Source organism: Ovis aries, chromosome 21 (genome assembly GCF_016772045.2).
Source record: "Ovis aries strain OAR_USU_Benz2616 breed Rambouillet chromosome 21, ARS-UI_Ramb_v3.0, whole genome shotgun sequence".
Taxonomy (NCBI): domain Eukaryota; kingdom Metazoa; phylum Chordata; class Mammalia; order Artiodactyla; family Bovidae; genus Ovis; species Ovis aries.
Genome location: NC_056074.1, coordinates 46,083,745 through 46,100,812, shown reverse-complemented (window position 1 = coordinate 46,100,812; position 17,068 = coordinate 46,083,745). Strand labels below are relative to the sequence as shown.

Genomic DNA, 17,068 nt, shown 5'->3' with positions numbered 1-17,068 from the left:
CCAGTCTTGCCCCTGCCCCGGGCCCGGGACTCCGTCCTTCCTGAGCCCACCCCCTCCAAGTTCCTGCCCCCACTTTCCCCCAGATCTGAACTCAAGCTCCCCAAGCCCGGAGCCCCTGCGTGAGCCCAGGTAAGGTGGCTCCCTCAAGAAGTCTAGTCTTGGAGACCGTGACCCCTCGCCTGACAGGTCTCTTTGCCCCTGGGGCCAGGTGTCCCTTCCCGGGCCCAGTGACACTCGTGCCCCTGGAGCTCAGGCCCCCCACCTGCCCAAGCCGCCTGCGGACTCTGTCGCCCTCTGCCCCCTCCTGGGCCCCCAGCCTCATCTACACCACCTCCCTGCCATTCTAACACTTGCCTGGCATGGCTTGCCCTCCCTGCGGTCGTCCCAACCACACCCTTGCCATGGGAAAGCCTTGGCCCCCTCCTTGCTGCACAGGGGCCTCCTGAGGTGGTCCTCCTCTCCAACTGGCTGCCCCTAGGAGCAGCGGCCTTCCCTCCACCCCTGCCCCATGCAGTCGCCCGCCCGGTGGTAGCCTGTGCCCGCCTCTCCGAGCCCTTGTTCCCCCCACAGGCTCTGAGCCCTTCCGCCCGTGAAGGCCGCTCCTGCTCTGACCGGCTCGACCCACCTCGTCTTGAGGACCCCCTCTCCTCCCAGCCTGGCTCCTTCCCAGGGGCCCCTCCTCCTCAGAGTCCTGGCCTGCCTGTGCCAGGCCCTCTCTGAAGCCCCTTCTCTCGAGAGCCCGAGCCTTTGTTTGCAGGCTCTTCCCTGGTCAGGCCCCCTCTCCTGTCCAGGCCCTCCCCTCCCCTGCTCAGCCCTCACCCCTCTGGCCCCTGGCCTGGCCCTGGTAGGGGCTGATCAGGAGCCCACAAACAGCTGGCTTTAAAGATGCTGCTAAAACTGTCTTCCAGGGGGCAGGGTCCCACAGCAACATCCCGCCCTGCCTGACCACATGCTCGGTAGGCCCAGGCCCACAGGTGAGAGGGCGATGGGACTTCTGGGAAGCTGGGCTCAGTTCTCCCCGACCCATCCACCAGCAACCCCTTTCCAAGGGCCCGGCCTGGGGGTGGCCAGACCCGTCTCAGATGGCGCCTGACCTAAGGGGCCAGTGAGCCTGTGTGTGGCCTGGGAACCTGGTCTCCCTGCTGGGCTCCCTGGGCCAGGCGCTGCCCAGAGCTGGGCAGGCTGCAAGGCTGACGGGCTGGCCTGCCCGAGTCCAGCTGGTCCTCGGGCGTGGGAGAGGGCACCAGGCCCACAGGGGTCTGCTTCTGGTCACTGGGTGGAGCCAGGCCGCCTCTCCCAACTCCAACCACCCTGCCCCCGACCCTCAGCCCACTGCCCAGGATGCGTCATCCCACGAGCCTTCACCAGAGCGGCCAAGGGAAGGCGCTGGACTCAGATCAGCTCCTGAGAGCTCACACTGGGTGTCCTCCAGGCAGGACGTATCCACCGGAGCCCATGGGCTGGTGCAGAGCAGGGCCGAGCCAGCCAGAGTAAGAGCCAGCGTTTGGAGCGGCCAAACGCCAGACCCTGTGCTCGGCTCCTCCTGGCATCCATCAGGCCCGCGGCCAGGAATGCCCAGCTGTCACCCACCTTCCCGGGACAGAGCCTCGAGGCTCAGGGTCGGGTCCCAGAAACTGGGTCTGAGCCCAGAGTCAGACTCCAGGGTCCAGAGAAACCCGGCCAGCTGGGTGGAGCTGACTCTGAGCAGGATACTGGTGCCCTGCCGGTCTGGGTTAGGAGCTGGGGGCTCAGCCTGCGCTAATAACCCACGTGGCGTTTGGGGGCCTCGTCCTTGCGTCCCCGAGGGGAGGACACATGGGCCCCCTTCTGCCCAGTCTCCATGAGTGAGGCAGGCGGAGGAGGGGGCCCCTGCCAGCCTTGCGGGGGTGGGAGGCTTTGAGGACAGAGAGGCCTGCTCGGTCAAGGGGCGGGGCGTGAGGGGCGGGTGGCCTCCTTCCTGGCAGCTCCGCCCTGCAGGCTCCCAGGTTGCGGTGCTGACAACTGTCTCCCAGGAGCCCTGCAGCCCTGCAGAGCTCTGCCCACTCCTGGCTCAAATTTCAGGTGCAGGGAACACTGGGCGCGCGCTCACGATCCCTCTTGCAACTCTGGAAGACGCCTGCGAGGGCCTGGCTCTGGGGTGTGGTCTCCAGGCTCCCTGGGGCCAGGCCGGTGACAGCCACAGCCCTGCCGGCTGAGACGGTACCAGAACGGGGACAAATGTCACATCAGAGCCCTACCCTGCAGGGGGGGTGGGCTCCACACAGGGTCCAGAGTTACCTATCCCGGAGGCATCTGCCTCACCAAGCTTTCACAGGCTCCTATTTATCCCTCAAAACCTCCTGGCTCTGCAACCGCTCTGACCAACCCCCACGGCCTCTAGCAAACAGGCCAGACCAGCCTGAGGGGACTCCTGTGTGGACCCTGCCACCCCAGGACACAGGCTGGCCTGCTCAGGATTGGCAGGGCTTACTCACGGAGACACTGCTTCCACGGGCTGGCGAGGAGGCCCGGGAGGGAGGCAGGCTGCCCAGGCGCCACCCGCCCCATCAGGCCCCTCCCAAGGCCCCAGTCAGGTGTGCAGGGGACTCGGGGAACACTTTCTAAGGAGGTGTGGTGGGCTCTTGCCTGGGCCCGAAAACCATGCCTCGGTGCAGGTGCTCATGAGACAGGCCCCCAGCCAGGCCCCCCTCACGGGTCACTGCATCGGAGCCCCCCAAGAGCTGGCACCCCCAGCAGCAGAACCTCGGCCACGAGGCTGGGCGAGAGGCCGAAGTGTCCGGTCCGGGCCTGGCCTGGGCCCCAAGCACCCCAGACTGAGCCCACCCTCCCTTTGAGGTGAGGGCAGGGCTGCGAGCACCAGCTCCTCCCCCGCCTCCACGGGGAGCACGCCCTCCCCGCTAGGCACAAAACACGCCGACACTGGGGCAGAGGCCTCAACGGCTTTATTTTCGTGCCAACTTTGGCTCCCAGCCACTTAAGAAAGGGGCAGCCACAGAGAAGGCCGGCCCCAGCCCCCTCCCATCCAGTGCCACCCCCCTCCCCAGGGCCAGAGAATGCCCTGGTCACCCTGCGCGACAAGGTGAGCCCCCACACGGCCCTGCAGGCTTCGTGGGACTGGCTTCTGGTCCCTGCCACCCTTGCCAGCTTGTCCTCAGGCCTTGGCGGGCCCTTCCTCAGGGCGTCCAGGATGAACAGGCGGGCGGCAGGGGCCCGAGCTGTGGGGCGGAGCGACCAGGAGGGTAGCTGGGCCCAAGGGAATCACCCAGGGCAGGGGTCCCGGGACACAGCCGCCCAACAAGCTGTGTCTTCCAAGTCAGAGAGAGGACTCTGTGCACCGGAGCTGCCGGCTGCCCCAGGCCGCCTCTCCATCAGACAGACAGACAGACAGACCAGCAAGCAGCATTTCAGACAGCAGGGAGGGGAACCCACAGAGCAGAACTGCGGCCCGACGGGCCTCGGGGTAATCGGTGTGGTGTGAGTGTGAGTGCAGTGTGAGCGTGAGTGTGTGTGGGTATGTGTGGCGGGGCAGCCTCCTCCTCCAGACTCCAGCAGCGGGCGGGGGCCAGCTAGAGCCGGGCAGCCTCAGCCAAGCCCACCCGGTTCTGGTCGCGGTCGAACACGGTGTAATAGCGCCCGATGAAGACGTCGCCCAGGATCCAGAGCGGCCCGCCGGGCGGGGGGATGTCCATGCCCATGAAGCCGCTCAGGCACACGGTCGTCCCAGCCTGCGACACCTGTGCCAACAACACCGGTCACCACTGGCCGCCGCCCGGGCCGCGCCCCAGGGCGCCTGCACCCCGCGCCCCGCGGGCCCCGCTCACCTTGAGCGTGTAGTCCTCCGGGGACAGCGTGTAGTCCTTGCCACCCAGTTTCAGTGTGACCTGAGGCAGGCTGGACACCTTCTCGCAGGGAATCATGTACTGCAGAGAGTGGGGAGAGGGGAGCCGGTGTACGGGGTGGGCCCGGCGCTGGGGCTGCCCGCCTCCCCAGCCCTGCCGGCGCTCACCTCGCCCTGGATCAGCGGCACGGCCCCGATGGCCTTCTGTAGCTCTCGCACCTCCTCCACAGGGCCCACCATCAGGGACGTGCCCGTGTCCACGATAGCCTCACAGCCCCCCTTGCACACGGTCAGACTGCTGCCCACGTCCAGCCTGTGGGGAGGGGCGGGGCCTGAGTCCCCTCCCAGGGCCCCGGAGCCCCCGCCCGCCCCCGGAGAACTGGGTCGTGAGCAGGTTTAGGGGGCGTGGGGAGGGGGCTGGAGGAGCCAAGGACAGGTCACCCGAGGGGGCTGTGTGCAGGGGGCCCACTGGCTGGACATCGGGAGGTGGCAGGAAGCACCTGGGGCTGGCGGGACACGGGGCCCAGGTCCCCCGGGCCAGCCCCCTGGTGCCCCAGAAGCCCCTGCCGCATGCAAGGCCACGGGCAGGGACCCCACAAGCCACGCCCCACCCTGCGGAGCCGAAGGCGGGACCGCGTCCCACCCTGCGGAGCCGAAGGCGGGACCGCGCCCCATGCTCACTGGTCCATGTGGATCTGCCAGTAGGCCTGGCGGGTGACGTTGTGGTAGGTCAGGCTGCCTCTGTAGTACTTGGAGTCGGTCCCGCCCAGCATCAGCTCTCCCCCGGGCTGGGCTTTCGGGTCCCTGCCAGGGAGGAGGCGGCAGTCAGATGCCCTGCCCACCTCTGTGCCAGGCGTCCAGCCTGCAGGTGGCCGGGCTGGATGGGCACGGGGGTCAGGGCAGGTGCGGGGCCCTCAGAAGGTGACCCAGAGAGGGGCCCTTCCTGGGCGTGCGGGGGTGGGAGGAGCCAGCGGGGGGGAGGTGGGGGAGTGCTCCAATCTCACACCCCGGGGACCACAGGCCAAGCTCCTTCCTGACAGGAGATCCTGCCTGGACCGTGAGGGGTCCCAGTCTGCCCCCCGAGGACGGCCAGGGTTGGGCCAGCAGGCAGAGGAGGACGCGAGTGCTAGGGGCCCTGGGGTGGGGACCTCACAGGCCTGGAAGGAAAACCAGGGGCTCCCAGGAGGAGGGCTGGCTGCCCTGAGCGGGGCGGAGCCACTGCGCCTGCCCCAGGCCCTCTGCACCTGCCGCTCTGGAGGACGCCCTCCACCCAAACCACCGTAAGACCAGCTCCCACTTCAGATTTCAGCTTCCGACCCTCCCCACCTCTTAGTCACACTCGTGGTTTCAGCATCATCTGCCCAGCTGTCTCTGGCACTCGCCAAACTTGTCCTCCGCCCATCGCTGTGGCCGCCACCTCCCGTCACCTCCACCACCCACATGTGGAGGACACACGGTACCCTCCTCAGCCCTGCCCTTGCAAGCCAGCCGCCCTGCCCCCACTTCCTGCCCGCGCCCGCGCCCGCGCCTGGGGAGTCACAGAGCTGGGCCATCTGTCCCGACCTCAGGCCTGGCCGAGCTCCTGGGTCCTCTGTACCTTGCCTGCCTCCCTGGGACCTGAGAGCTCACAGGCACCCAGCACTTAGCGGGTGGCTCGGCCCCAGCAGCTGCTCAGTTTTTGCCACTGACTGAGCAAGGGGCAGAGGCCAGCATCCATACAGAGACCAGGCCAAAGGCTCTGAGCTGGAATTCCACCAGAAGGGCCCAGGGTCAGACTGAGACGGGGCATGTGGGGCGTGGTGACCAGTGACCAGGAGCAGCAGGCTGCCCAGCCCACCCCCTGCCCATGGCCCCCCCTTACCACCTCTGCACACTGCCCCCTTGGGGGCTCCCTCCCAGGACCTGTAGCACCGTCCTAGGAAAAGGCCAGGGGCTGGGGGACTGAGACCCCTTTCCAAAGACCCCTCCCCAGCGTGACCGGCATCAAGTGTTGCTTCTACAACGTGGGAGCATCGCCCTGAGCTCTCTCGGGTCACCCTCATGGGAAAGCCCTGGCCCCCTTGCCTCCAGAGCTCCTGGCACAGATCAGGGCTCGTGGCCTGATCCCCTCTGGGCTGAAAATGACCCAGGGGCAGGGACCAGCCCTGCCCGTCACCGGGCCCAGGAACACCAGGCAGACTGACCGGAAGGGTCCTGGCCCAGCTCGGGCTGTCAGAGGCGGCAGGCCCAATGACCAAGAGCCCGGATCCAGGGCTGCCCGGCTGGAGGACCCTGGTTCGAGGACCCTGGTTCGGGGACCCCAGGGAGACCCAGCCTTCGGTATGGACTCTTTGTCCGCTTGTGAGAGGGTGCCAACGCATTGGGCAGTGAGAGCCGCGGCTCAGCGCCTGGCAGGGGACCACGGGGAGAGCCGGCACGATGGAGCCCCGCCCCCACACCTGTTCAGGAAGAAGGAGAAGACGTTCTTGTCCACCAGCTTCTGCCGCATCAGGTTGTCGAAGACAGGCAGCACGTTGTTGACGGAGATGCGGGGGTAGGCCATGCCCAGGATGCCGTCAAACTTGGCCGCGATGAAGACCACGCCCGGCTGCTTGATGGCCTCCCCGAAGGTCTGTCTCTGCACCGTGACGCCGCCCGGGCTGGACGAGGACGGGTTACAGGGCACCTGCGGGCCGCGGGGAGGGCGAGCAGGCGTCGGGCACCGTGCGGACACCAAGCCCGACCCTGGGCCCCAGGTGGCTCCTCACCCCCGTCCCTGCACGGGCAGCTACGGCCACGAAAGCCAGCTCGGTCGGTGCCCGTCATCTGGCGCTCGGGACTCGGTCCCGGAGAAAGGGCTGCTGACCCTGCACTGGAGCCGGGAGACGACAGCAGGGGTGCGGGGCCCACGCTCCGCTGGGCCAGTTTCAAGGACGGGTGCAAAGCCGGGGAGCAGGGAGCAGCGCGCTCCTCCTGAGCTCAGGCCCTCCCACTGGCCTACCCCGCCCTTGGGGAACCCTGGATCTAACCGTGGACTCAAGGCCAAAATACCCCCTCCCCCAAGCCAGGGCGGAGGATGCAGACACACACAGGGCAGGATGTGGGGAGAAAGGGCTGCTTGGGGTTGACAATGGGGGCGGAGGACGGGTGCGCAACATCCTGTCTCAGGCTCAGAGAGAGCCTGGCAGAGGCCCCCCACTCCCGCCAGGTGGACGCAGAAGGGGAGGGCAGCCGGCAGGGAGCTGCAGAGGCCCACCAGGCTGGCTGGAGGAAGGGTTCTCCAGCCACCAAGGCTCGGGACAGGCCTCCCGCGGCCTTCCTGGGGCTGGGGGCTGGGAGGGGACTAACTTCTGCTCTGCTCCCCGCAGCTCCCAACCCAGATACCTCCTGTGGCCAGGCACCAGGGCCTCCGCCCTGCAGCCCTCCCCAGACGCTGCCCAGCATCCTGCCCGACACCCTTGGCAGCTGCCCCTGGCCAGCAGCTCTGGCTGCGGTGGCCCCTCACCATCCGCCGGCTCCTCTGCCTGGCTGTGCGGCTAGGAGCCTCGCCACTCGCCAGTCCTGGGCCCAGACCCGCGCCCGGCACTCTCACTTCTGCAGTCTGGGGCTCTTGGCCTGCCGTTCCTGCCAGCCCTTCCAGCATCACCTGGCCTGCACATGGGAGCACGTGCCCCCGTCACGTCCCCCCACCAAGCTCGCCCAGCTGTTTCACCTCCGGGTCTCTGCTCAGCTGAGACCCTGGCTCCCCTGCTCAGTGGGCCCCTGCCTGTCCCTGGGGTCAGGGGTGAAGCCCCCGGCCTGGCGAGCAGCCCCGAGACACTCACCGACACAGTGTCCTGGCTCAGGTACCCTGAGAGGCTGCCCGAGCCGTAGTGGATGTCGAAGGTCGTGCCGTTCTTCACGTACGTGCTGGACTTGTCACTGTTGTATTTGTGGTGAACCCCTGCGCCGAGTGGGACTGTCAGCCCGCCTGCCCAGCCCCAGCTGCAGCCTCAACCCTCCCAGCCCTCGCAGCCCATCCCGCAGGCCCCCGGGCGGGTGGTCCAGCCCACGACCCCCATGGTCCTGGCCCTGCATCAAGGAAGGGAGGAGGGTGGAGAATCTGGAGGGGCTGCCTGTTGAGTGTGGCCGAGAGGTGGGAGCGGCAGGTGGCCCAGGAGGCCCACCGGGACATCTCTGCCCTAAGACGGGAGAGGGTGGGCTGAGGCTGGATGGCTGGCCTCCAGCGCCTGAGGGGAGAGCAAGCAGCAGGGTGGGGGCGGCACGCCCCGGCCCGGGGCCACGGCAGGCCCCTGGGACAGACGGACTCACAGCAGGCGATGTCCAGCAGCTTGCAGTGGATGGACGGGACCCACAGGTTGGCAGAGCCGGTGTCGAAGACGACGGTGAAGCACTGTGGGGGCGTCCCGATGCCGATCTCCCCGTAGTACTGGGCCTGGGGGGGGGGGTCTGTCAGGGCAGAGTGCGGGGCTCCCCGCGGGGCCAAGAGAAGGCCCAGACCAGGACAGCTGCCCACCCCAGCATCTCCGCCCAAGCCCTCGGTAGGGTCCAGGGCTCTAGGAGGGAAGGCCTCCTCCCCAGCATGAGGGAAGACTGAGGATCCCCCATGGCTGATCCTGGAGGGCCCTGGGCAGAGGGCTCCAGGGAACCCCGAGGCGGCGGCACACAGGCAGGCCGAGTCCCTCAGTGCCGGGCACGCTGCCCCCACTGCCCTGGGCCTCAGTTTCCCCTGTGCACACGGGGCAGCAGAGGCAGCCTGGAGAGAGGCCCAGATGAGGGGTGAGGGCTCTGGTGAGCATGTGGGGGGAACACGCCTCCAGGAGGACCCCGTCCTCGGCCCCTCAGAGATCAGGGGCACGGGCGTCTGTGAGTCTGGGGTCCACTGGGCCCTGCCATCTCAGGGACGGAGGCCGGGCCCCGGGTCACTGCAGGGCTCCGGCTCCAGCCCCTCTGGGCGTCTCTCTCCGGCCACTTGGCTCCAGGGAGCAGCAGCCGCCACTGACTCATGACCCAGCAGAAGTGTCCAGACTTGGGGTGGGGGGGGCTGGGGGGGGGGTCCGAGAATGACTCAGCAAATCTCCATACCCGTGGCATGCGTGCACATCCGTGTCCGTGTGCGTGCATGCTGGGGGGCAGGAATCAGGAACTGGTCAGGCCCAGGCAGACCCCCCCGCCCCCCGCCTGATCACATGCCTGCAAGAGGCCACAGCTTCCTGGCCCGGGCTCCAGCCAGGCAGGACAGAGGGCACAGCTATGTGCCCTAAACCTGAGTGGCCCAGAGGCTGGAGGGCAGCGAGGGGCTGGCTTCCCAAGACTCAGGGAGTGGGGGGCGTGGAGAGGATGTCACCTGGGCAGCCCCAGAGGGCCTGGCCCCAGAGCTGGGACCAGGGTGACCTGCCCCAGCACGCTGTGTGTTCCACAATGTCCCACCTCTGAGCTGGTCTCCCCCTCTGCGAGCAGTGGGCACACGGGCTGGTCACTGACCGAACAGGAAGGCAGGGTGCAGGGACGGGGCTGCGGCTGCCACAGGCCTTCCAGCAAGACAGGCGAGACAGCACAGGGGCTCCAGGGCGGTGGGTGCCCCCCAGGCAGGCGGGCCCAGGTGAACTGAGCTCAGGGACCCCCGGCCCCCGCCCACAGCCTCGCAGGCAGGCCCGGGCCTGATTCCGGGCTCCTCCGTGCCGGGCCGGCTCCCCCACGTGCTGCAGGCGCTAGGGCAGTCCCGTGGGGATGGCCACCAGGATGAAGATGCCAGCCCGGCTCTGAGCTGATGCTCAGTGGCAGGCAGGGAAGCAGACGTCAGGGAGGCGCTCAGGCTGCTCCAGCCAACCCTCCTAGCCCCCTGGGCCAGGACGGGCAGGGGTGCCCGGAGCTGGGGCCAGGGAGGTCACAGCCCTCAGTCAGGAGGGAGGGAGTCGTGGAAACGCCCATCACAAGGGTGTCTGGGTGGAAGCCCTGCCCCCCACACGGCTGACGCTCGCAAACCACTGGAGGCTGAGAACAGAGGATTTCACCAAAACCCACACCGGCTCAGGAACGTTTCCTGAGAGCCAGCTCCTGCCTGCAGCGCTGTGGGCAGTCAGCCCATTCCCCCAGCCCCAGGCTGCCTCCCCGGGCCCCACACTCACGTCCATGTAGTTCTTGAGCAGCTCGGGAATCGGCCCCTGCCTCACAGCAGGCTCCCCGGTGGCATATTTCGAGATGGGGCCCTTGGCGATCAGGTGCTCCACGGGGCCCATCGCCTCCGACATGGTCCGGCGGATGGACGTGAACTTCTGCAGTGGGATCCTGTCAAGACGGAGGTCAGGCTCGTCAGGGCTGGCTGGTGCACAGCCCACCGGGAGGCTCCCACACCCACGACCAAGCTGGAGGCCCAGCACGCCTGCTCCCTACCACCCCCCAGACACTGGGGGCTCCAACACGCACCGCTGTGGTCTCCCGTCCCCACTCTGAGTGGGTCCAGGGTCAGCGGTCAGCTATCGTGTCTGCCCAAAGCCCTCCGGGGGCCCCATCTGCGTGGCCCGCATCATCCAGACACCCCAGAGATGGGTCCCAGCTCACCTATCTGACTTGCGGGGGGGCCACCTTCTGGCCGCCAGAGGGGACTTCCAGGCCACCCACTCCGAGCAGCCAGGTCTCCCTGACCACCCCCAGACCCCTCAAAGGACCCCCCTTTCCTTCCAGGCCTCACCCCAGGCCGCACTGAATCCCGTCACTCTCTCCCCATTAAGCAGGCCGCTGGAGGTCAAGGTTGACACCTGGGACCTGGAGGTGGGGGCTGCTAGGCTGGCCACACTCCATGCAGGGCCCGGTGCCCCTCCTTGGAGGACCCTTCCCAGGAGCCCCACCGCCCAGCACACGCCAGCCTGGGTGGTCTGCCCAGCAGCAGGGGCAGCGTGAGGGGTCCTTCTCCACCCCCAGCTCCACAGGGGTCTGAACTTGCCCCAGGAAGTGGCACAGAAGACCACCTGAGCAAGAGGAGCTGCTGGATGAAGCGTCTCCCCAGCCTGCGGATCTGCGAGTTCAAGGTCGCAGTGGCTCCTCCCAGCAGGCCAAGGGCATGCTCCAGGGAGATGTGGGCCTGGCCTCTTGCCTAAGAAGGGACAGGCTGGGAGAGCCTGGGCTTCTTGTCTGGGGGCGGGGGAGGGGGCCACACCCTCCAGTAACTAAGGAGACAGATGCCAGCAGTTCCCCCGGACATGAAGATGTGGGGGCTCCGGTTCAGCTGCCCCAACCTGAGAAGCTCCAGGCTCGTGTCCCCAGTGGAAGGCCTGGGGGTGAGGCCAGGGCAGGTTCAGGCCTGCAGCTGCTCCCCACAACTGCTCCAGCTAGGGCTACCTGCCCCCAGGCCACGGCCTACGCAGGGGCCCACACAAGCCAGCCTTTTGGCAAGGCGCAAGTCTGCTGCAGCCCCGAGACCCCACCCACCTGCCCACAGGCAAAGGCCCACAGCAGAGCTGGAAGAATGCCGGCCCAGGTCCAGCACTAAGGCTGCAGGCCTGGGTAAGGGTGGGGGCAGGGTAGAAGAGGGTGGGCCCTCTGCATCCCTCTCCTGCTGGGCAAGCAGCCTGCCTGGCAAGGCCTGGAGGGTGGGGGGACCCTCTGTCTTGCTGACGCAGCATGGCACAGCCCTGGACCAGCCTGATAGTCCTCGGGCTCGCTGGATCCAGTGGGGGCCCCCAAGCCTGGGGAGGGCGTGGTCTTTACTGAGGCAGCAGGTGTTGGTGGGACAGAGCCCCAGCCCAGCAGTGGGGGGAGCGGCCCAGGGCCTGGCACCAGCTGGGCCACTCCCCCAGGTCCATCCTTAGGCTGACTCCCTCACGACCCTGAGGGCCTCCTGGTGTCCAGAGGGTCCTCCAACCGGCCCAGGGCCTGTGGGAAGATCTCATAGGCTGAACAGACCGGGATGAGGCCAGGCCCAGTTCACAGCTGGGAAAGGAAACCCTAGGCGCAAAAAAGACTTACCCAAGCTCAGGGGCCTCTGGGCCTGCCTCTGGGTCTCCCGTCTTCCAGCCGAGTGCGGGCCCCTGAGCACGGGCTCCCACCCTACCTGTCCTGGGGAAGCTGAGCCGACTCCCAGTCACAGCCCTCCTGCTACCTCCGGTCCCCACCCCATGATGGCAGGGAGGAGAGGACGCACGGACTCCCGCACCTGCAGAGCTCCCCCGCCCCGCCCGCGGGTAGGCCCCGGGGGAGCCCAGCTGCACTCCGGCCGGGGCACAGGGGTGCGCGGGCGTCCGCGGGGTGCGCGAGCTGCGCGGCTCACCTGATGACCGCAGCGGCGGGCGCGGCCAGTAGGCCGAGGGCGAGCAGCAGCGGCAGCAGGCTGGGCGTCTGCATGGCGGCGGCGGCCCGGTCGAAGCGGAGAGCCCGGGAGGTCGCGCGCTTATAGCCGGGATGACGGCGCAGTTGGGCCGCGTCAGCTGACCCGCTTGTTTGCACCGGGGCTGGTCACGTGGGCTGCGGCCGGCGACGGGGGGCGGGGCCGGGCCGGCGCGGGGCGGGGCCTGAGCGATGAGGGGCGGGGCCGGGCCGGCGCGGGGCGGGGCCACCCGCCACTGGGATCTGCTGCGTCTGCTCCGGCGCGCGTCCGCCTGTCCCCCTTCGGGCCACGTGCTGACCCGGAGAATTGCCACGACCCTGTCGGGGCAGAAGGGGACCGGGCCTGGCCTCGCTGGACCCCTCAGCCGGGCGTGGCTCCCGGAGCCATGGCTCCTTCCCCGCCTCGGGCGCGCGGCTGGCTCCCCAGGGCTCCCCAGAGCTCCCTGCTCCACCTGCTCCCTCCCTGGGCGCCCTTGTCCCCAGCTCTTCCTTCGCCCGGGAGTCTCCCAGGTGGTCTCTCTGGAGGCTCCAGCCGCCCTCATTCTCCAGGTGGCCCACAGCCCTCCCAGCCCCAGCGCCGCGACAGCCCTTCCAGCCGCAGTGCCGCGCCCCAGAGCAGCACCTGGCCTGGCCCGGCCCTGGTAACCCTGGGCTCTCCTCCTCTGTAAATTGGCACCATCCCGACGTTGTGGCAAATCTCAAAGGCTGCCATGGAGTGTGTGTGTGTGTGTGTGTGTGTGTGTAGGAGGGAAGGGGACAGCAGGTCACAGTTCAGCCATTTGGGATCAGTTTTTACCAGCTTCTGGGGTAGGAGAGCGAGTCCCTCGGTCTGGCTAATGCACAGCCCTGTCTGAGGCCTCAGTGACCCCTCAGCCTGGGAGCTGAGTTCCTGCTGCCTAAGGGGAGGATCAGCTCCATCCTCCACCCTGGGTCGCAGCTAAAGGAGCGGGTGGGTGTTACCAAGGAAAGGAATTCGGACAGGTCATTTCAGAGAAGGTCACGTGAAGAAGGAAATGCAGCAGGAGAATATGCCAGGAAGTGACTGATATGGGGGTGTCGACTTAAAAAATTGCACAGCGTGAACGTTGTCCCTTTCCTTTGGAGCAAAGCTGTCATGTCATAAATATCTTCACTTTTATCCTGACAAATTCTATTAAGGTAGCTTTTCTATTGAGGAAAAGTGTCAGATTAGCCTCTTACCTAACCACTTCAGCCAAGACCACTCAAGTCTCCTACAACTGAGCAAACCCTGGTATCTTTCAACAGAGCCCCACCCAGTATCAAGACCTTAGGTGAGTGTGCCCTGGTTTGGGTCAACCAGCATCTTTGCACCCCACCCCCCTGCCAGTATCTTTCAGTTGGAAGGGGGCAGGTACCTGTTCCACCACCAAATAAAACTCAGGATTATCGATCAATACAGGAGATCCGAGAACCAGGAGTTGTTGTTCCAACTCTTTGGGACCCCAATGACTGCAGCATACCAGACTTCACTGTTCACCTACCCAGATTTGTCTGGACTCTCCAAGGAGGCGGACAGGTATGAGAGGCCTCTGGTCGTATACCAAGGCTCCAGTCTACTCTGGGTAACTTCGTCGGTCGCCATGAACTGTCGACTTTAAAAATGCACAGTGTGTGAGTGGCGACTAAGTTTTATTTGGGGGCAAAATGAGGATTGCAGCCCAGAAGACAGCACCTCAGATAGCTCTGAGAAACTGCTCCAAAGAAGATGGGGATGGTCAGCGTATGTGATTTTGGTAAAGGGGTCAAGCACATATTTTCCCAGAAGGATTCTACTAGTCTTGTGAAGCTTTGCTAGTCGTGAGGAACAGGTGTCACCATGAAGGGTTTTCATGCTTTTCTAGGTGTGAGGAGATGCCAAAACTGGGCTCATAAAATCAGTTCCTGAAGGCTCTAACTCTCTGGAGACCTGCCTGCCAGTTTTCCCCTTGAGCACCAAGTGCCCTGTCTCTCTTCTTCACCTTGGACTCCCTTCGGGGGGTGTTGGAGGTCAGCAGCTGCAGCAGTACATACTTAATCCTTGAGGCAGATGACAGGGGCCAGGCCTCTTGGAGGAGGTGACATTTGAGCAGAATGTGGACAGGGGGAATCTTCACAAGGGGACTCACCCAGGGACACTTTCTCTTGAGTGGTCCCCCCAGTTCCCCACCTAAAGGGGGTCAAACTGAGGTTCTGTGGCTTACAGAGGCAAGGTTGGAATTCCTTTCTTTTCTGTAACTACCAAATAAACCAGGACCCTGGCCTTGACCACCACCACCCCCCATGCTGGTCAGCCTGCTGTCCACGGATGAGTGGCCCTTCCTTTGCCCTGCCTCCTCTCCTAGCCATTCCACAAATGTTTGCTGGGTTCCCCTGATGTGGTTCTGAAGGAGTAAAGCCAGAGGCCAAGCAGGTTCATATCTTGCCCTTGAACCTGACCCTGCCCCCTGGGGGCCAAGGCTGTCCCCCACACAGTCCCAGAACTGGGACCCTTGCACCGGTCGTTACCCGGCCCTGGTGTTGGAGGGGTCACTGAGGCCCTAGCTGGGCTGGACTCTGGCACTTGGTGGGAGGTAGTCCAAGCTGGTGTCCCCTGATCACCATGCCTGATCCCGATGCTCAGTGGGGACATGATATCTGTAACGGTGGTGCTCAGAAGTGGGCCTCTAAGAAAACACAGAGCATCGTCTTCTTCAGAGACGTTTACAAGGCCCCTGGGGGTTCTGGGCATGAGGCAGTGTGAACTGTTGGAGGGGCCACGGGCTTGATCTGGCATCCAGCTGTGACTGTCCTGAGCTGGAGCTCGTGGGAGGCAAGCTGACACCCTTGACTTTCCCCTGAGTGTGGCAGGGGACCTCTGAGAAGGGACCCTCTGGTGCCTGAAAGGGTGGAGAGGCCCCTACCCCCTGCAGAGGTTGCTTGTCCGTTTATTACAGAGCAGAGATGCTCTCTATACTGGTCCCAGCCCAGCCCTTGGTGCTCCAGGAGGGAGAGCCCCGGCCCAGGCACGTGTGTGTACATGTATGTGTGCGTGTGTGTACATGTATGTGTGCGCGCACGTGTCTGCGTGTGTGTGTGTGTGTGTGTGTGTGTGTGTGTGTGTGATGGGGGTCTGCCCGAGGTGAGGGTCGAGGAGACTGGCATTGGCAGCCCCTACCCTTAGCCTCTCCTTGGTGTCTCATGGGTCGGTCCCTCTGGGACCCTGTGTGTCCGCTTCGCCCCCGTACGTGATCAGGGAGCACCCCCCTTGTGGCAGACAAGCTCTGGGTGCTGTGGAAGTGAAGGGAAGGAAACTGGCTTCCTGCCCTGTGGCGTTTATCCTCCAGGCAGGGGAGGCAGGTGACCCCACGATAAAGGCGCTCACACAGGTCACTGGAGGGAGAAGGCTGTGGGGAAAGTGGGGGCATGGGAGGGGCCTCGGGTGACAGGAAGGCGTGTTGCAATCAGGGAAGCCTTGAGGAAGCCTGTTAACTCAGCTGAGCCCAGGCAGGGCTGGGGGGCAGGAGGGACGAGGTCAGGGGTCAGAGCGGAGCTGCCCTGCAAGGGGGGCGGCAGTGGGCCAGTGGGGAGGCTTGGGCTCCCATCCGGCCGTGGGAGCTGGCATGGCCTGGACCAGGCAGTGACCAAGGAGGCTGTGAGAAGCAGCTGGGCTCCGGAAGGACTTTTGTGGTGGGAGGGGTGGTTGTAGGATTTCCTCGTGGATTGGAAAAATGGTGTCCAGCGGAGGACTTAACACTGACTCACATGTGCCCAAACTGGCCGAAAGGACGGCCTGTTACCTACCGAGATGGGTCAGAAGCAGGAGGAGGGGCGGGGGAGGAAGCCCAGGAGCTCCGTCCATTTGGGAGGTTAGGGTCATACTAGGAGGATGTTGCCCGGGGGACGGGCAGTGGCACCGCCGAGGGGCAGCAGCTCAGCGGTTGAGGGTTGAGGGAAGAAACCCAAGCTGAGACAGAAACTTGAGTCATCAGTGCTCAGCAGTTTCTGAGCAGGGAGGTCAGACGTGACTGCCAGCAAAGGGCAGACAGACTAGCCCCGAGGGGTCCAGGCTGCATGAGGTCAGAGAATCGAGGGGGAACCAGCAAAGGAGACAGTGGGAGCAGCTGGGAACAAGAGGGGGGCCTGGACGCCGAATGAAACGTGGTGGGGGGTGCTGACGATGGACCAGGTGGAGGGGGGACTCAGCAGTGACCACGGACCTAGCGACGTGGCCTGGAGGAGAGCAGTGTCAGTGAAGAGAGAGCCGCTCTTGTCAAGAGCTGCTGATGAGACAGTGCGTATTGATGCAGAGAGACCGGTGGATGGACGGGGGAGCCGGAGAGCCTCGCACTGAGGAGCAGGGGCCGGCTTTTGTTTTTCCATCGCTCAGTCGTGTCCGACTCTTTGTGACCCCACGGGCTGCAGCACGCCAGGCCTCCCTGTCCTTCACCATCTTCCAGAGTTTGCTCAAACTCATGTCCATTGAGTCGGTGATGCCATCCAACCATCTCATCTTCTGTTGCCCCTTTTCCTCCTGCCCTTGGTCTTTCCCAGCATCACGGGAAGACTTGATCCCGCTCTTACACCACACGCAGCTCTCAGTCCCATGTGGCAAATCCCCAGGTCAGTCATGTTGTACTCGGTCACTCAATCATGTCCGACTCTGCAACTCCAGGGACTGTAGCCGGACAGGCTTCTCTGTCTGTGAGATTTTCCAAGCAAGAATGCTATAGCAGGTTGCCATTTCCTTCTCCAGGGAATCTTCCTGACCCAGGGATAAAACCTGAGTCTCTTGTGTGTCCTGCGTTGGCAAGTGGGTTCTCTGCCACTGTGTGACCTGGGAAGCCCTTAGGTCAGTTAGGTCAATGGTAAACTTCTCAGGGGAATAAGACAAGGAGGCTCCCTTTGTGACCTTGAAACCCACACGGATTTGTGGTTTAAATAGGAATGCAT

The 17,068-nt window shown here is 65.2% G+C and overlaps 1 protein-coding gene across 2 annotated transcripts; it reads right to left on the bottom strand.

Moving 5' to 3' along the window:
- Positions 1 to 2,925: 2,925 nt before the first annotated feature.
- Positions 2,926 to 12,228, bottom strand: CTSD (cathepsin D). 2 transcript variants are annotated; one of them, XM_027959254.2, is made up of 9 exons: positions 12,084 to 12,228; positions 9,946 to 10,105; positions 8,129 to 8,252; positions 7,642 to 7,760; positions 6,277 to 6,503; positions 4,520 to 4,642; positions 4,007 to 4,151; positions 3,822 to 3,920; positions 2,926 to 3,734 (listed from the first exon to the last, which is right to left on the bottom strand). In XM_027959254.2, exons 1-9 carry the CDS (start codon positions 12,155 to 12,157, stop codon positions 3,567 to 3,569), a joined length of 1,239 nt encoding a protein of 412 aa, XP_027815055.1. In that variant the 5' UTR covers positions 12,158 to 12,228; the 3' UTR covers positions 2,926 to 3,566. The 2 variants fall into 2 exon arrangements, with proteins under 2 accessions (XP_027815055.1, XP_042093697.2); XM_042237763.2 differs by having other exon boundaries at positions 11,525 to 12,131.
- Between the last annotated feature and the right edge of the window lie 4,840 nt (positions 12,229 to 17,068).

Excerpts from the sequence above, each read along its gene's own strand:
- CTSD (XM_042237763.2), bottom strand. The coding sequence starts at position 11,706 with ATGAGATCTTCCCACAGGCCCTGGGCCGGTTGGAGGACCCTCTGGACA. Across the intron at positions 8,253-9,945 it reads TGCTCAAGAACTACATGGAC|GCCCAGTACTACGGGGAGAT; the intron begins GTGAGTGTGGGG and ends CCCCCCCCCCAG. Across the intron at positions 4,152-4,519 it reads TGGCAGATCCACATGGACCA|GCTGGACGTGGGCAGCAGTC; the intron begins GTGAGCATGGGG and ends CCCTCCCCACAG.